Raw genomic sequence first — 19,720 nt, forward strand, 5'->3', positions numbered from 1 at the left:
CATATTCCTACGAAAAATCGCACAAATGGTATGCCTTAATAGTGTGAAGTGATTTTTATTCAAAAAATGAGGTTCGATAATAGACAACTATTTCAATGTTTCCAATTGAACAATTATAATAATTTTTATTTTGCTCTTTTTTCTCTTCTTTTCAGCCGCCAGACGCCCACTGCAAGGCAAAGATCACCACGACGACCAGTCCTTGTCCTTGTCGTCACTATATTTTTTATTATAAAAGCAATATTCAAAAGACCTTATATTTGTACTTTTTATTCAAAGGTGTACGATTTCTGTTTACACTAAATCCTTCGAAATATTTGGACTTATAGTTGTATTTTAACTAATACAACAGTTTAAATGTAAAAATATAATATTATAAATGTGTTTGTTAGTATCATTAGTTTCTGTATACAGTATGTTTGGTTATAGATGAAAAAGCTTGAAAAGCTTTAAAATTATAGATTATTTATCAGCAAAAAGTTTTATTAATTGAGTAGAGCTATAAGGCATTAAGTTCGCCATTACACAAGTTGTAAATAGAGTAACAAAATAAATACATAGATAAATAAACGAATAAATCTTTTACACCTATTTTAACTACTGGCACTACAAACTCTGCAGAGAAAGATGGTAAACAACAGTTATTTTAATATGCAGTCATTCTAATTTCGAAAAGCTTCATATGGATAAGATGTAATTTACATTAATTGAAAACAAATCGGCTATACATTCAACCCTTTAAAGCTTATTATTATTTAAAAAATGTGCCATCGTAAAGTAAACAGGATTACAATAAATATAAATAAGATAACGAATACACAATAGCAAGGATGCAGTCTATTTATAAAGTTTCTAAAGGCAGAAAAGATTTCGAAGAGAATAAATCTGCAGAAAGGCTACGTCTATCCCTCCCACACGAATTGTAAATACTAAGATTTGTTGAAAAACGCCTTTAAATTTACACTTTAGTGATCTTTTTCAACCATTTAAAAACCTTTAAATATGTAATACTCGTAATATGTTATTTGACTAAAACTTAAAATAAATTAAAGCATGTGTAGTACACATATAACAAATTAATTATCGGTACATAGCTGTATGAGGATCTTCGAAAAATTAAATATTACAACTTTGTTAATATTATATAGAGTGATTGGTTATAAGTGTAAAAGTTTTAAATAGTGAATGTAAATCAGATATGCTGTCAATTAATGCGTAGTCAATAGTTTTAAAATTAATAAACACCATAATGATAGTATAGTAAGAAAAAGTTTAAAATTCGATTTACTACGTATTAAAATCAATGATTGTTTATCATCAGTCCGTATTGTATTGTTTCTGATGATGTTAATGCTTAGCCCTAAGGCCTTTACTTTGTACTGCCAGAAGTTATTGGTCTGTCGCATTCTAATCGAAAATTATAACTAATGTAACGATTTAACTTATTACCCTGAATATGCCGATAAAGCTGTTCATCACCTTCAAAAATTTCGATCTCAAAATAAATTTTTGATGTTTGTACACGGTCATTAGCTTCATAGTTTTGGAATGTATAGCGTGGTTCGCAACTGAAACGCAGCGTTGGTCCACTTATCATTCATACATAAGTACAACATAAACACGACCCAGTTGAACGCAGGAAGCCACCAACCACAGCCGTGTTTATGCTGTAATTAAATTCGCGCCTACTATGATCGAAGTAATTTTAGTTACTTCGTGTAATATAGTATTAACATAAGCTCTTCAGATTTTATCAAACAGATTATGAATGTTTAAAAAATATATTTGAAATAAATTGGTTATTGTTTCGAGATAATAATAAAGTCCTTATAGATTTTAAAGTATACTCCATATATATTAGTATATTCCATAGTATATTCCATAACAACATAAGTTGTTACGAATATACCAATGTTTCTATTTAAATTAGTTGATTTTTAGTTAGTCCACAATTCAAAATTTTAATTTTATTTAAATGTTATTTTTTACAGGATAAACTTTTAACTTTGCTTGATCAATTGTTATTAATTGCAAATTTTAGAAAATGTACTTGTTAAAAAGTGAAATAACAACTTTTTTGACAAAGCAAAAAGACAAAAATTATTAATAAAACAACAATCTTTTCTCTCAATTGTATTGTTCATATAAAGATTGAACGTTTCATTTAAAGTTTCTAGTCCAGTAAATTCTTGCCTAAAATACATTCCGAATTTGGAACGATAATTTATAACTTTAAATGGATCGTACCAGGGTACAATTTCACAAAGAACGCAAAAAATCCACTATCCGAAATTTGTCCGATTTTTCACAGTTACGAATTGTCTAAGAGATGAATGGACATAAATGGCTTCCCGCGTCATGGAATGTTGGAGGACGGCGGAAGGAATACCTCCCACTCCTCACTTAGCCCATTAATCTCCTCACCAACTGTCTGTCCGTCTGTCACTAGCAGTAATCTAATACGACACGCCAGCTTTGTGCCCTATATTACTTGCATTTTCAAAATACGCCTTAAAAAGGTCCGTAATGCGTCAGTAGATGGGGATCTCTTCTAAGGGGTAATCAAACGGGCTCTTGATAAAAGGATCCATTCAATATATGATTACCACTGTTGATTACAAACATAGGCGTTTCATTCGTTCGCACGTCATCGTCAGTAATTAACGTCGCGCTTATCTCAAATGAGTATAAAATATTGTTTATAAACTCAAACGTGGACGAGTGAAACTCATTTATGCCTACAACTTGACATGCAGTAATACCGGTTTTTTGAAATTGTTGTTGATTAGAAGCTTTCCTCTTCTTTTGTAATACATAAAAAAGGTTTAACTTAAAAAATGGAGAACAATAAGCAAGCGCCATATACACTAGACAATACTGTCAAAATACGATGTCTGCTTCCGGTAAGGGACAGACGAGACAAAAGTTCTTATGCCAGCAAGGGATATTTAATACTTAATATTCCAGCCACAACATAAGGCTGTCCGTATGACACATATGCAGTATACTTTCATTACTACTTTTGTGACCCGTGGTACATTCTTAAAGTATAACCTACCGCACAACTAGATTTAATTCTTGATATGATTATGATGTTTTGTAATGAACATCTAATTTATATGAAATTAATATATAATATAACATAAATTATAAGAGATTGTCTCTTTTATATTGATTCATCACGATATCTCGGGAACCATTATACCTACATACATGAAATTTAGATAAAATGTTTTTTTTGGCAAGTAAAGATAAGCTAAGAACGCATTTTAATTGGAAGAAGGATTACGTGGACGTTCATTAAGTTCGTGAAGCGGGCCGGAGACAACTAGTATTATGTACCCCTACTACTCACAGCATCCTAATATAAGTATATTAAATACTTAAATAGAATATAAACACTATAAAATGAGACATAGAAATTTGTATTCTTTTAATTTGAATCTTCCAAAAAATTAAGTGAAGACTAGACTATATAACGTTACAACTTTGAGTCGTTGCAAAGTGGTTGATTAGTTATTAGTGAAATACTTACCACTGATTTTGAATGATGTGTACTTCTGGATAGTCGAGAGCGAACAGGTGCTGCACTGCTCACCGCCAGCAACAATAAAAACAATCCCACGACGACGGTTACACGCACGTGATCACTCATTGTTCTCCCGACAAACGCCGTCCGACGCTGTGGATCCTGCACGCATCGGAATTTTGAAGTCGCGGCTTTACTTGCAGGACCGCATAGGATATTCTTATTTCTGATAATCAATTCATCAGATTTCTTATACTTTTCGATTGGTATCGAAGAGGAGCATCGATTTTCGAAATCGTTTTTATTTTCGCATCTTTCTTGTTTTCTTAATCTACACCTATCTATTTCAGTCGTGTTCATCTCGTATATAAAATTATTCGGGTTAGACATTTTTCTATTTTTGATTTCTAAATTTAATTGTGCATTCTCATTTGAGTTATAATTTGGCGTAGTTTTATAATTTGCTTGCATTTTTATGTAGTTATTAATTTGGTGGAGTTTTTAACTTCAAATAACCTCTTAGTTTGCGGTTGATAACTACATATCTTAAATGCAGGCGTAATTTCTTTTTACGACTTCTGCAAACTGCCGAAGGAAGTGGTCATCTTAACATATTAGAGCAGCGATGTTAAGTCGTTCCCCATGAAAGCCGAAGCTTCAACGACCAACACTATCGGCATGTTTCCTGTTACCGTGTGCCAGATTAATTTCTCTGCGGACGGGATGCAACGTTATCGTTATGTGGGTGGCAAGCTTGTTTGTTCTACACTTATAATATTCTTGTATACACAAGATATTGAAGCGATTTTCTGCAACAAAAAAGAGATAATGTTTTATAAATGCTTGCGATAAGGCAAGTAACAAAGCCGAGAATTGTATCCTATGTTGGTGCGTCAATATCTCAGGTTTATAGCGCACCGGTTGTTGACCTACTTTTGTTAACTTCCGCGTACGATTTTGGAGAGTCTAAAACATTATTGTTTGTTTGAACTCCGAGTTTGTTTGAAACTTAAAGGAGCTAAAAATTTGTTTTAGGAATCCGATATCCGCTCGTAATCCCAATAACACTAAATCTCACTATAATTCAAATATTTTTTATTTTGTGAAGTTCATAATTTATATTAACATCGGTAGATTACAAGACTTATGGTAATTACGACTTTAGGACGCGGGCAAAATTATTAATATCAGACGTCGGGAACTGTGATTGTAAGAGTAACTAGTAAATTATGTCTCACAGATAATACCGGCCATTCACATAAATCTTCATTTTATAGTACAGTCACGTAGATACGTTTCTATTGCACGGTTACGAGAGTTACAATGTACCTATTTATTAAATGGATGTTATATCATCGTATCAAATTACGATTAAAAAGTAATCGATTTTTTATTTTTTTTTCATATGCATTCAACTATATTTAAAATTAAATTGAAAATCTTATTAGATTTTTTTTTTTGGAAATTTAGAAGTCTAGATAATTATGGTGTAAGAGACTTTCGCTTAACTAAAAGTAAATTTTGGCAAATATGAGTAATACAGGAATAAAAAAATTTTAAACTACTTATTCTTTATTTATCAAAGCAGCTAAATCATATAGTAGTCAAATTAATAAAATAGACCTTATACTGGATAAAAACGTAAGTAAAAATAAATAAATAAAGAAAATTTAATTAATTAAAAACAAATGAATAAATTTTATTAAAAAGAACTGATAAGCATTGATTTCACAAATAACCTTCTAATCGTTTATGATAATTGATTCTTAAACCCGAAATAATTATGATCATGCATCAAAAAGATCAATGTCTGTTATATAAAATTAACTTTTTAAACAAAATCTGACACTGATATATTATTAATCAAAGTTAAACTTCCTTGAATGTTCCATGTTACGGATGTTTTCTTTATTTTTTTTATTGTGAGAATAATCTTTTAATTACGCGTGGCGAAAAAAAAATTATTCATCTTGACAATTAAATTTTGCCATATCTTTGTGCTTATTAAAAAAATATACGCAATATGGATCATGCCCAAGTAAATTTTATGAAAAATAAAATATATTCTAGAACTTTCTTACTAATCTAGTATAGGACGTACGTATGGTTTCTGTTTCATCTAATCTGCATCATTTAAAAATTATTATTAAAAAAATATACATGATTTACTATAGTTACTAACATTAACAAATTATATTAATTCCATTTCAATGTAACAATTTTTTGTAATAAATATTAAATAAAAGTTTTATTTCAGATTTATTAAACCAGGTTTTTATTATAAGAATGTAAATTTGATCAACAATATATTCAATTATCTATTATTTTATATTTAATATGAATTTAATAATATTTCATATAAACTTTAAAATTTTATTATTAAATATTAATATAATATTTTTGTAACGACGATATTTATTTATATTTGTATTCCAGTAACAGTTTTTGCTTATTTACATTATTAAACCAAATTCTACTTTTTTATTATATATTTTTTAATTAACTATCTGTGTTTATATATACATACATATATATATATATATATTTATATATATATATTTTTATACATATACATATATATATATAATATTTATATATAAATATATTATTTAGTTACTTTAGGAAAGCAATCTATAGACATAATTAACATATTAAAATTAAATGAAAATTCTGAGTTTGCAAGAGTTGTCTCAAAGGGTCACACATCCGTTCAAATGCATTGATTTTTAAAGTAATTGCCTGAAGGTTATAGGCCTTCAAGTTAGGCCTGGTTAAAGGCCTATAAGTTATTTCTTAATCAGAAACTTCCTCGAAAATTAATAATAACGCCAACAAACGTCAAGCATAGAGCAACATTAGAAATCATATCGATATTAAGTTCTGTCAACATATGGTAACAGATACGAAATTATTTAATAAAGTCTTGACCCCAATTTGTCTTAGTGCCTGATTAATAAACCAAAACAATATAAACAATAACTACAAACCACTTAAAAAAATTGTATTTATATATTATTTAACAAATAAAACACGAAAATATTTTTACATGAAATATTGTTCTAACTTGTTCAGTTTACCTCGAATGTTTATATTAGCGGCATAGATTTTCGTTAAACAATTCTGATTCTACGACTGTGCACCTGTAAACTAAATCTTATGTATAACAATATAAAAACTTTAAAGATATGCATTTACAAGAAACTTTTGTGCAGTAATAAAATACTCGATAAATAAGTTTTGTAGCAATAACAATAAAATTTTCCAAAGAGCGCATGTAACTCACCTGGAGCTAAACAAATCATACGCCCTATAAGGACACCCTTTAATATTCTACACATTAAAGCTATTACAAACAACTACATTGCAATAAATGCCGGTGTTATTTGTTAATCAATTTCCTATACTTACAACAAAACTGAATAGCGACACGTGAAAATAAACAGCTGTTGTCTTGACACATTAATGAACGAGAATATTATACATTTAAAAATTCGTTACATAAAATATATATTTACTTAATTACCTTTGCTAACAAAACTCAAACAGGATAATTGTATGTATTAGTAATATAGAACGGCAGTCGATAGTAGGATAATGCTAGGCGCAAGTTAAGAGCAAGTGTGAACTAAGTGTAACTATTTTTAAACGAGGACCAATATAATCACAGCCGCCACATGACCAAGAGAGATCTACAAATAAATCAACACATAAATTTGAAGTCTTTACGTATTCTTATAAACAGAATGTAACACTTATCTCTTTTTACAATTTTTACATTACCTTTGCTCTGAACTGCTTAAAATAATTGTTTTATCAGAATATAAATCTCATTAGTTCAAGTGACGTTTTATAAATTAAGGTCATTATAAAATAAAACAACAATGTTATAAAGAAAACAAAATTGAATACATAAAACTTACATTTACTTAATTCGCTCTACTTAGTTGCAGAGAAGCCCACGAAAACAAAACAAAGCTCCCTTAAACAGTCGGAGTTTACTTTCCCTTTCATCCAACACAACAGAGGGGGACAACAGACATCACTGCTAGCACTGAAAGCACTGTGCTACTCAACTTTTCAGAATACACAACGTACAATACCGCGTATTTTTGGAAAAAAAAATGTTAAATAAAATTTTTATTATATGAGTATAAAACGCTGAAGCGTTATAGCGAAACCTTTATTTTTAAAATCATAGGCCAGTTAGCATACAGTTGAAATGTTTCGTAAAATTATAGTAAATAACGTCCATGTGCGGGACGCCAAACACGCGTCGTCCGCGAACCCGCGCGACTCTGTACTAAACTTCGGGTGAACGGAACCGACTACAGCGAGTGAACTTTAGTGCATACGCTAGCGGTGTGTTTGTGTGCGTCTACTGTGTACCGGGTTCTAAATATGTGCGTATGGCGCTTTGTGGGTTATTGTCGACACAATGAAGTGCGTACAATTTCGTTTGATTAAAATTTCTTTTGCTTTAAAGTAGTCTTTGTTTAGTGCATGGAGCGTCTGTGTAGTTTTTGTTAGGGGGCATTTACTAGTTGGTAATATAAGTTCGGAAATACAATTAACAGCCCTTGAATTCAGTTGTAAACAAAGGGTCTAAAGTAAAAGAGCCCTACACATTTCGTTGGAATGAAGAACATCCTTACTACTTAATACACGTGTTTAAGAGACTCTTTTTAAAACAAGAGGGAAGTATATTTAATGTAAATAAACCGGCGCTTGAGGCAAGCTCGTTTCTAAAAAGGAATAGGTCTCGATCAAGAATTCCCTGGAGCACCGTCTAGACTTTCAGTATCAACTTGAGCTTTGGGCTTAACTCCGCGCATATTCGTAATTTAGTACCAAGTTAGCGAGACTTTTAGAGGACTTAAACGGATTTCTTCTTTAGTTTGTAACTTTCGCTTTTAGATTTACATTTTCGTTTCTTTAATAGCAGAAACTATAAATGAGTGGTGATGGTTCAACAAATATTTTGAAACATTTTTAATAGTTAGTTTTACAGCCGAAAACAAATTCAATTCAGTCTTATCTGTGCCTTAGGCGCATCGCATGTAATCAATCATATTGGTCTAAAAGGAAGACGCAGATGTGTTGCTTCGGCGCTCCTGGGCGTCATTGATCATTGAATATCACGCGACTTGCTTGCTTATGCCTTATAATGTTTAGAAAATATGTTATTAATTATGATAGACCTTAATCCTTTAAATGTCCCAACCGAATTTTACGGTAACTTTTTCTTAGACAATGTTAAATAACTTAAATAAATGGTATACTTTAATATTTCATAGTACATTTGCTTACTAAGTTTTTTTTCCAGGTCTGAGAGGAGTTATTTAAAAATAACAAACGTTTTTATAGATAACTCCTCTCAGACCAAGTTTTGCGTTATTATGAATAAAAAAACTTGATCTCATCTCAACAAATTACGGTCGTAGGTATAGAAAAAATTAACACTTTTTACTAAAAGTCGATTTCTCGGATCTTCGAGCCACGGGCCCTGGTACCGACGAAGCAGTGACAGCCTTACAAGGTTAACATTTAATAGAAGCCAGAGAGTGACAACCCATGTCATTTTTGAAAAGTAATCAATAGTGATTCAGACCTCTGTAATTCAGTAAAGTATTATTTACAAGTATACATGATTAAGTGATTAAGTTATCACCGCGCATCAGTTCCACAACTGAAGGTCTATGTCATCTAAAAGAAATTACTCGTATTATATTATTTTAAAAACTATTTTCTACAGTTGTAATTTATTGTCCAGGGACGATTTTTGACAAGAAAGGCTGAAGGTTTAATATTCCAGATCCGTTGAACTTACTTAAGTCGATTGCAAAGACAAGGAAAGAATTTTATACATTACGGGGGTATTTTCCGCGCATCGCTAATATCGGAGTGGAGCAAACGTAGATAATGTCGTCGAAAGACGCTTGATGTAAGCCGCTCGCAGCTTTTTCTATTGAATATTCATGGGGACAGCCTATGTTAAGTTGTGGACGTTCAACTGCTGAAATTATGATGAAGAACGAAAAATTATGTACTTAAATGACATCAGATAAACTAAACGTGTGTTCCCCGATTTTCTAAAAATGTCGATAATTAAGACAAGGAACTGTTGCTAATACAACATTGTGCTTAATCCATAGAATAGGCATGGAAGTCATTGCTGCTGCTCGTATCAGATGAACGTAATAAATCACAGTTACTACCACAAATTATGCCGACTATTTCTTGTTAGATTTACTTGTGTCGATTCGCGGTGTAGATCATATATAAACAGTATGTGGTTAAAAAATAAACTGGATACAGTATAGTAGTTATAATTGTGTTTAACCACCATCATAGATTCAATAAAATACCTACTTTTTAAAGAGATACTCAAAAGTGATGTTGATATCTTCGGCTGCTAACTGTCACGGGTAACTCATGCTGTAAATTATGGTAATTATTTACTAATAATAAAACATTTATTGTAAGTAATACAATTAGCGCTCTACGTTTGAGTAGAAGTACCATAATCATCACGCTTGGCAGACGGTTTGGCGATCGCAGCGTGCTGTTATGGTACGCAGAGGACGCTGCTGTTCATTCCCTGGAAACTTGCTTGTGAGCAGTGGCAATCCTATTTAATTAATGCACAAAGTGTGAATTATAAAAGATTGTTTTGTTGGAATCGAACCAGCGGCCTACGATCGCACGTCTCAGTCCTTTACCGCTGGTCTACGTAACACAATTATAATTATTTAACCAACTAAAGTGGACAATAAACTACCACAATGACAAGTACAAACACTATTTAAAAAAGGGGCATTGTAGTAATTATCACTAAATTCGTTTAATAACATTGAAAGATTATTTCTTCCCAAGAAACGATTGTATCAGTTTTCTTTATATTCTCTACTGTTTTGTATATAATTAAATTTAAGTGAAAGCAACCATTACTTTTAGTAATTAATGAATAAGTCATTTATTTTACTAAATAAATAATTATCGAAAATACGCTATAGTGTAGTAGCACTAACATGTATCTTTTGGTTGAGTTGGTTATTTATTTAGATAATTCAAATCTATAACTACTCTATTTTAAATTATTATTAGAGGTACCGTTAGAATACTTGCTGCGGACAAAAACGGGACGACGACTCCATTCGTTTGGATCTAGTTTTACATTTGTTTTTTTTTGTTTTATGTTGTCAATTTTAAGTTTTCTGCTGTTCTATTTTTGAAGCACATCATTTTTTAAATGATGATGATTATCCATATCTAACCGGCATCAGTATGCTTTTATTAATGTACTTATTTCCAGAACTGTGCGCCACATTAACGTAAAGAAATTACTTTTATTTCCTGCACGTCACAAATATTTCGCGAAACTATAACTCACGCTTCCTGTATTCATCAGAGATTATCTATGTTTCTTGTTATATTTGATACGATAAAAGGTTGTTAGAAATATTTTTACGATGTATTTAATTAATTAATACATCACAAACACTTTAACTTTTAATAGCAGAAAATTAGCATTAAGCAGCGTTTCAGCGCATAGATGCCCACTGCAAAGCATAATCTTCCCCAAAGATATCTATTATGGGGGATATACCATGGTCGCCAAGCTCGGAAGCCGAGTTGGCGATCGCAGTGTGTTATTGTAGTACGCAGAAGACGCTGCTGCCTATCCTTGTGGCTTAACTGACATTATTCTCTCTAAGATTTTGAAATTCCAAAAAATACGCAGCAGTGGACATACTCTAATAAAGTGATTTCACAAGCTATAGCAAGGTATTTTAACCTGAACCACAGTAATGTTTTCGCATTATATCGCGTATATCATAATTCTAGAAATTTCGTGAGTAAAAATAATTATAATTCTAAAGTAATTTATGTTATTAACATTTATTTTTATTTAATTTCCTTTTATAGAAAACAATAATTAAAAAAAATATTTTGTAAACCACGTGCTTGGTGGTATTCATTAAGAAAATATACTAATGCAGGAGAAGCAAGTTATTTGTTGCAATAACACAGAATCGTATTTATAACGTGTTGATCGAATGCGGCAGCTTAGAATATCTCGCTGTGTTTGGATAAACGGGTAGAAGCAGGTTCGACTTCATCTTATTGATACGCATATATGGTAATGTCTCCAAATTGGGATGGTAATCAAATGCAACATGAATGTTAAGTTGTAATTACACGAGATTCTTCTGTTTTAGAGAGATGCGGTAGGAATTATTTATCTGATTATTTTAAATTATGTGCAGCAGCACATTCATCAAAATTACAAATTTCTGAAAATATTGGGTACGTTTGAAATACTTTAACCATGAATTTTTATATAGCTAACTTATTTTTCGATATGAGGGTGCCAGTTTCAACAAAATTAACAAATCTAACATTTTATATAAGAACAAAAGTTGTGTGCAAGATCCCACACAGTTAACACCTGCCGGCACCGCAAAGGAATCGTTTTCAACAGTAAATATTTGCTAGTGGTGGCAGTTGTGATCATAGAAATCTGTTACATAAATAAACAAAAGTCGTTTCCTGCAGGGAACAAGACGATTTAAAAGTAATTGAAGAAAAACGATGTCTAGAATATGTCTAAAATAATATAACTGGCAGTCGGCGACATTTTTAAAAAGCCGGAAGTGTCGGCCGAGAACCTCGGCGACTCTAGATCTTCGCTTAAGTTCAATGCAGCTCCTCCTCCACCGCTACACTTTTTGCTGTACTGTGCGAAGTACTGGCGGCGCAGGGGCAACTTAGATTCAGAGATAAGAAGAAGGTTTCTTAGCTGGTTGCCAGAGATTATTTCCGTTGAAAGTTTCAAACCGCCCCTTCTCGTTTTCATCAAGCAGTTAGTGAAGGATGGCCTGGAACTGTAGCACGAGGTTTTCTGGCGGAATTACTGCGTCGGCCGCTACTGGATCAGCAGGCGCAGCTGACTTAGTTTGTATTATTTAAATAAAAAAGATAGAAATAGTGTAACATAAATAGTTAAGAAACTAGTATACAAGATTTAAAGCTAATATTAATTTGATCTAAAACACAACTTAAATAAATTATAAGTAAATTAATTAGATAAATATAAGTGAAATAAATAAAAATCAAACAAGCTATAAAACCATGCGAAATGCCATGAATCAGATTAATGGTTGGCATGCATCATTATGTCATTAAAATTAAGATTCCCATAGAACAATGATAAGAGCAAGAGTTCAGTAATTTGATATAGTACGTATGAAATAGAACTGTAAATGAGGTAGTACAAGGGCTTCGCCGCTTTAGAGTACAGTTGTATAGCAACAATAAATAAAAATACAAAATATGAAAATACAATAATATTAATGTCAATAATAAATAATACTTTGCTATTTAATTTGAATTATTGAAATTATTGAAATTGAAAAGTGACGCGGTAAAAACATCTCTACAAGAAATTTATTAAGCACAGCCTTTGCCAAAATATATGTACATATAGATATACAGCATACTCTCTTTCATACCAAGTTCAGGATTAAGATATTTGGAAATGAATTATTATAATTTTAACGATAACATTTTTTTAAGTTAATACAATTCGCTCAAAAAAAATTACAGTGAGTTTCTTGTTGGTTCTTTTCAGTAGTGTCACGTTTTACGAACTAATGTAAACTTTTTTTAAAAAACTGCGATTAAATATGATTTCAATTATCTTAAATAATATAGTATATAAATTAACTCAAGACTTCGATTTGATTTGAATATATTTTGCAACATTTCCATAACGAAAGTAAAATAATCAGTTTATTATAATGGCTGGTGTTATAAAAAGCGTCGAAAAACGCAAATAAACCCTATTACGGATGTAAAAAGTTTTTTAATACTTTTTATAGGAATAGATGGTCTCACTTAAGTTAATATATTCAGATATTGAAGTTTGTAGTATTGAAGGTTTTGAAATAATCTTTGAAATAGTTTTCCGGTTTGTAAGCTGCAACACACTCGTGGCGGACCACTTTCTACGACAACTTTACATAAACGAGATAGTTAGCTGTGAACTAATAGGTTAGCTCAAGGAAATGAAGATTAACGAGCGCTACAAATGATCCGTAATTAAAAAGGCAGATGCTTGAAGCACTGTGTAAAATATTCATATTTAGAATAATTTTAAACTCCCAAGCTAGATGTCATAACTTCTTATATTTATATCCAATGCATTCGTGACGTCGTCGACTACTTGACGTTGACGTCGTATACTATTTAATGTATCAACATTTTGGATTATTTTTTACATACACTTTAACAAGTAATTCGTAAAATTACATGCAATTTGTCTTTTCAGTGTTTGATATCAATATATAGTATTATATCGAAAGTCATTCGGCCTGCAGACATCTGTTCGACCGACACGTCACCGAGATATCATTTAAGGGAGCGCATGTTGTTAAAATGTCACCACACACTCACCTGTGTCATACGGTCAAATGTAAAACATAGTCGGTAACTTATCCAAGGCCAATACTCTCTCCCCCCTCTGTATCTTAAGGATATAAGATGAAAAATGATATAACCAATGTGTGTTGATGTTTTATGAAAAGTTGTCTCTATCTTTGGGCATCATTGGCTCACACTCGTTCAACGAGGCATGGAGAAAGCTTAGGATTATTGGAGATCCGCAGTCAGATCAGAAGATCGGAAAGAAGTTCAGTAAGTGGGTCATATTGGATTATATGGCTGTTTGTAAAATGTTTTATAAAAATTTCTCTTATCTATCCTTCCGCATTAAACTATTTTAACATTTGCTAAACCTAGAGATTAATTGTTTATGTATCAGTGACTTGACTATTCGCTGTGCTACCGGTTTTTAGACAACTGCCACGACCTTCAACTTAAAAAATGAGTCATTTTGCAAATACAAAGCATTAAACCGTTTATAGAAACACTAATTTATATTAACAGTTTATTGCAAAACTGTCCAATATTTGGTCTGGTTTAATAGCTTACTGAGGATAAAAAATTACTTAAATTCCTATAATAGCTGGATTCGTACTGCCGCTTTCCAAGTATCGACAAATCTTTTACAAAAACTCTTCAGAACCTCCCGTTGATTATATAAGTTGCCTTCTCAGAGAATTTAACAATGTGTGCCATTCCTTTGAGGTTACGCTATATTACTTTTATATTATAATGTTATTTCTTAAACCAGTTAACACTAAAAGAGCGTTTTTTTTCTGTTTTCTCTCTCATTCGCAAGAGTATATTAGTTTGTCCACATTGACGGCTTACAATTATCGTCAACACTTTACATACTTTATCTTTCAATCCTTTGCAGCTCTCTTGGCTCTTCTGATAATGAGATGACTCTTTTCAATAAATGGTCGAAATGCTCATTACTTAAAAAATATTAGTACATTGATGGCAATTACTATGGCTTTGGTTAATTTAAAGCTCTATGATTATTAAGAAAAACTTGCAAAATCAGGTAGGAAAAAATGTTAAAAAGTCTTGTTACTCGGTACCTTTGAACCACATTTATTGGTCATAGTTTCTAGTGATGCACAAATGGCATATACTTATTAAAAACGTCAATGTTTTGTTACTCACGCTTAGTCATATTAAAGAAATTAATAATTTATAAGAACAAATGCGTACGTCATAAATACAGTTCCTGCACGTATTGCCAATCAGGTAAAAAAATATAATATATACTATGAATGTACTGTCCTATTGGAACAAAAAAATGAAATAAACGAACAAAAACATAATCATTATATTTACTTCTCCCTATTAAACGGAAATATCTTAGTAGCTTTTTAAAAAATCCTAATTTAAATCGCACTATCCCAAAAACATTTTTTAAAGATAGTGTGTTGCAGAAAGAATTATTAATAATTAAAATGACTGTTTTTTACTTAACGCCGAGACTTTTTTTAATTCATTAAAGTAGGTGTTCACCTATGAACATAATTTAATCGTTGTATATTTTTCGCTTAAGAACCTTTTTAAGCTTGCATCTCTAGTTACATAAATCGATACGAGCTGTAAATTCAAGGGTGTGTTCATTTATCGGTTTTATGACTGACTGTACATAATATGTATGTTTATGTATATCATCATTATCCTCATCACTCCTCCCGTGGGAATTCCACTGCTGGATATAGGCCTCACCAGTATATTTCTAATAAGACTAGTTGAAGTTATCTGCATCCAGCATTTTCCGATGACGTTAACAAAGACATCTGTCCATGTTGTAAGTAGATATCTTTCGCCCCGCTCACTATTCGGTAAAGTCAATTCAATAAGGACTCATAAGGTCATATATTCTGCGCTAAGTGACCAGTGGCCAGGCTACAGCCACTTCAACTTGATAATCCGCAGAGCTTTGTTGGTTACCTTCGTATGTTTATACACATAGTACAAAAAATTATAAGGTCTATTTGAAATTTTATAGGATCTTAATTTCGCCTGTTATTATCTTCAAATCAGACATTAAATCTTCCAAGATTCTCATAGTAATTTAATAGTAAAGTAATTCCTCACTAATACCTACTTTGGGATCTTTTTGTTCGAAATAATTAAAATTAATAATTTGATATCTAGTAATTTCTTAAAATAGTTAATATGAATCATACATGCTCGTAATTATCAGATAAAATTGCGTGATAGAAAATTTTGTCTAGCTAAGTGTAAAAATTATGATACAGACATCCGATATTTTTTTTTTTCAGTGTTCTTTACCCACCTGATCCTTCTAAGGTAACAAATAACATCTGGTACAAATTTCACTACTTTTAAGTAGGTACACATTACACTAATATACACTAATACACATTAATACTAATAAATAGTACCAAATAAACAACCAGATGGTCCCAATGTAATGTTATATCAATCAAACACTGTTAATCGACAAAACCATTAAAGAAATCTGCTATAATTTTTTGATAAATTTTTACCACCACTGGCGTCAAATACATTAGTAATCATAGTGTGTCACGATGAAAACAGTAGAAAACAGACTGTGTTTCGCAAATAATTCGTCAGTTATGGTTATGGTACGTGTCCGTTGTAGCAGTAGCAACACGCTTACGTTAGCAATTTTATTCATACTCTTACTGTTACAGCTCTTGTATTTGTTGTATTATTGCCACCTGTGCGTGAGTGCGCCCGTCCTTAACATACGATTAATATAGAATTATACAAAGTGATAGGAAATAAGTGTAAAAGCTTTAAAGGGGTGAATATAAAGCTCATTTTTGTTAATATAATACAGTTAGAAAACGCATCGCATAATTCGGTTTAGAGGATAATATTCATTATTGTTTATTTTCGGTACCTGCAGACTTTATACCGACAGTATTTATTGGCGTGACGCATTCTAATTTATAAAATAAATTAATAAGCAATTTATACAGGATTATTATAAAGGAGTGAACGTATTGCATTTGTCAGTAAAAAGCTTTATACAAAGTCTGTCATTTAAACCTATTTCCTGTACATGTGTCCACGAAAGTAAATATTAAAATGTATTTTTAAGTAAAAATATTGTAAACCCCTATTAAACCAGTTATTGTCAAAGTTATATACTCTTGCCAAATGGATTCTGATATATGAAATGATTAATCATACTATTATTTACAAGGACTCGTACAGCCGGGGAGGTCTAAAATAAACATTGACTTGGAATGTAATTTATAAAAGGTTATAAGAAGAATTATTTATTAAAGCTTTTGATTTATAAAGGAAAAGAAAAAGTGTAATCTCAACTTGTAAGTTATGGAAATTCAATAGGTGCAAAAGCTCCTTACTCCACCCAATTTATGAGGTTGTCTGATAAATTACAATAAATCCTGTTTATTTGCAATCTCCTTTTTTTGTTACATACATTATAGCATATTTTACAATTAAATGCGATAATATAAATGTAATACTTTTTAATTGAAAGTTTATATTTGAATTAATTTATTTTTCACTGCAGTACCATTGATCGGAATCCCTTCTCTTCTTATGACCAAGTATAAATTCCACTGCTTAATTTTTTTAAAATGAAATGATCATTTATATAGTTTTAACGTGTTATAATATTATAAATTTTATATTTTTCTTCATAGTTATGTAAACTTTACCACAATTATGCAAACAATTGTTATCTACTCTATTTGCATTATCGCGATGCGCAATTCCGGCGACTATACTCTATTTATTGTTTACTATTGTACTATATTTAAAAAAGGATAACTAACATAGAACTACTTTTTCTATTCATGAAATAAAACTTCTTTTTTTTTAATCTCATTAATTGTATCGACATTAGTCTAAAATATTATTAAATAACAGCATTTTAGGGATTTCAATTTTCACAATGGGCATGGTCTATTGCAATAATGTATTAACTTACTTGTCTCAACTTAAGAAGTTATACTTGACTATCGAAATTAAAAAAAAATGTTTTTCAATTCTATATTTAAAGTAGGCCTAGCTTATCACCGGCTTACAAGAACAAAAAACTTGTTCTTTTCATTAAGCGAAGAAGATTACATTAATCTTCATTTCAAGATCTATTACGTCTCGTGAGCAGATGGAAGCGAAGCCGATTATCCCCAAGAATCTTTGTCATTCAAATATTCTTCAATGACTGGGACCCTATGCATATATTCGCTAAACATAGGTAATAACGTGTTCGGTCAAGCGCTAATGAAAAAGATAAACGATTTATTGTAGAGGAAACTTGTACGAAAATATAAACAGGAAAAATTTCTGAACATGAGATTTCAGAGTTGATCGTAACGAACAATGTTTGTATACCCTAAATCGTATTAATGACCAAAGAGTTTAAATAAATATTTAATGAATTGTATTGGAAGTGGTGTTGTTGAATGAAAAACGTAAGTGATTAATGGATCCTTATCGGACGTCATATGATGATATTTAGCCGAAATCGTCGTCTAAGTTCCGTTCCCATTCAATTCGAAATGTTCGCATTGTTTATCGCTGTCTGACGTATTTTAAACGTTTTGAATACTCATTCAAGCGACATTAATATTTTTCTTTTAGCAAACTGCATCCTGCTTCTACCATTACAATAACTAAATCTATTTAATTTCAAACACTGCAATACGTAGGTACACATGTATATATCTTCACTTATTAAGCTGACTTTGTTGCTTGTAAATTATTTAAAAACATTTTAAAAAAGCTAACTAGTAAAAGATCTAATGGTTTTCCTGTTACCATATTCTGACCTCTACAACAAACACGTCACTCACACGTCATATAGTCAGGTAAACCGCGAGACCCAACTGTGTGCCTCCATTCACGCTACGTATTGTACCTAAATTCCGAATCTACATATGAGAAGAAAATGTATGTTTAATATTAATTAAAAATTATGTTCGGAAATAATTAATTAATTAATAGTATATCTCTCTAAACTATCAATAGTCGCTCATTCACAGCGATATAATCCATTACAACTACTCATCTAAAACGTTTTCACTTCCTTTAAACCAAGTAAATAAATATTGTAAAAAATTAACGAATAAACTTTAAGACTGCGCACCTTATGAACGTAATTATACTTCACAGTTTTAACTACAATGTTATTGTAATTCCATCAATAGATACCAAAAACGATATGAAACAATGTCATGAATAATTACCATATTTTCTGAAATTTCTTACAAAGAATAAATTTTAATTACATGTAAATTTTACTAGTTTTAGTTTTCTCCTCCTGAACTGCCTTGTAATTTTCCACCACGATCAAAAATTTTCAAATATGAAGATGTATCGTCTTAAATGCTTAACGCCTATATGGTGCCCTGATATACCATAAATAAAAGTAGCATTCGGTAGAACAAATAACGCTCAAAATATTTGGCTACATGGTTCTGGAGTAGAAGCTCACCGGCAAACACAGCGCAGGTCGAGCACTTACAAGGTGAACAGATTATCTTGTTAAGGTTAACTACCGATCCTGTTGGAAATTTAAAGAGGAGGCCTACATCCATCAGTTTTTCTTCGACTAAAATTATGGTAATGATAAATATGATAACGGCAACCAATCGACCATCTTTTGACTTTCTGCCATCTAATGAGGTCCTGAAGTCTTCTTTGGGCGGCCGTTGGCTCTACAGAGTCCAGACAGTTCATAGAAGCAGGCCTCATTTATCTTAGGTAAGCTTCTTTAGCGGTTTGTCACTA

General features: G+C 31.3%; 1 protein-coding gene across 2 annotated transcripts in view; it reads right to left on the reverse strand.

Moving 5' to 3' along the window:
• The window catches only part of Mmp2 (Matrix metalloproteinase 2), a 199,107-nt gene that overhangs the window by 165,085 nt on the left and 14,302 nt on the right, over positions 1-19,720 (reverse strand). Inside the window, exons 1-2 of one of the 2 annotated variants that reach the window (XM_068777025.1) lie at positions 7,450-7,748; positions 3,536-4,338 (exon numbers count right to left, since the gene is read on the reverse strand). In XM_068777025.1, the coding sequence (XP_068633126.1) occupies positions 3,536-4,000 (465 nt within the window). In that variant the 5' untranslated portion in view covers positions 4,001-4,338; positions 7,450-7,748. Of the gene's footprint in view, positions 1-3,535; positions 4,339-7,449; positions 7,749-19,720 lie in introns of those variants that run through there. The other variant, XM_068777026.1, reaches the window with a different exon arrangement.

This window comes from Battus philenor, unplaced genomic scaffold, assembly GCF_028537555.1.
Source record: "Battus philenor isolate CCGP_79_NKW_IND1 unplaced genomic scaffold, ilBatPhil1.0.hap1 SCAF_13, whole genome shotgun sequence".
NCBI classification, from domain to species: Eukaryota; Metazoa; Arthropoda; class Insecta; order Lepidoptera; family Papilionidae; genus Battus; species Battus philenor.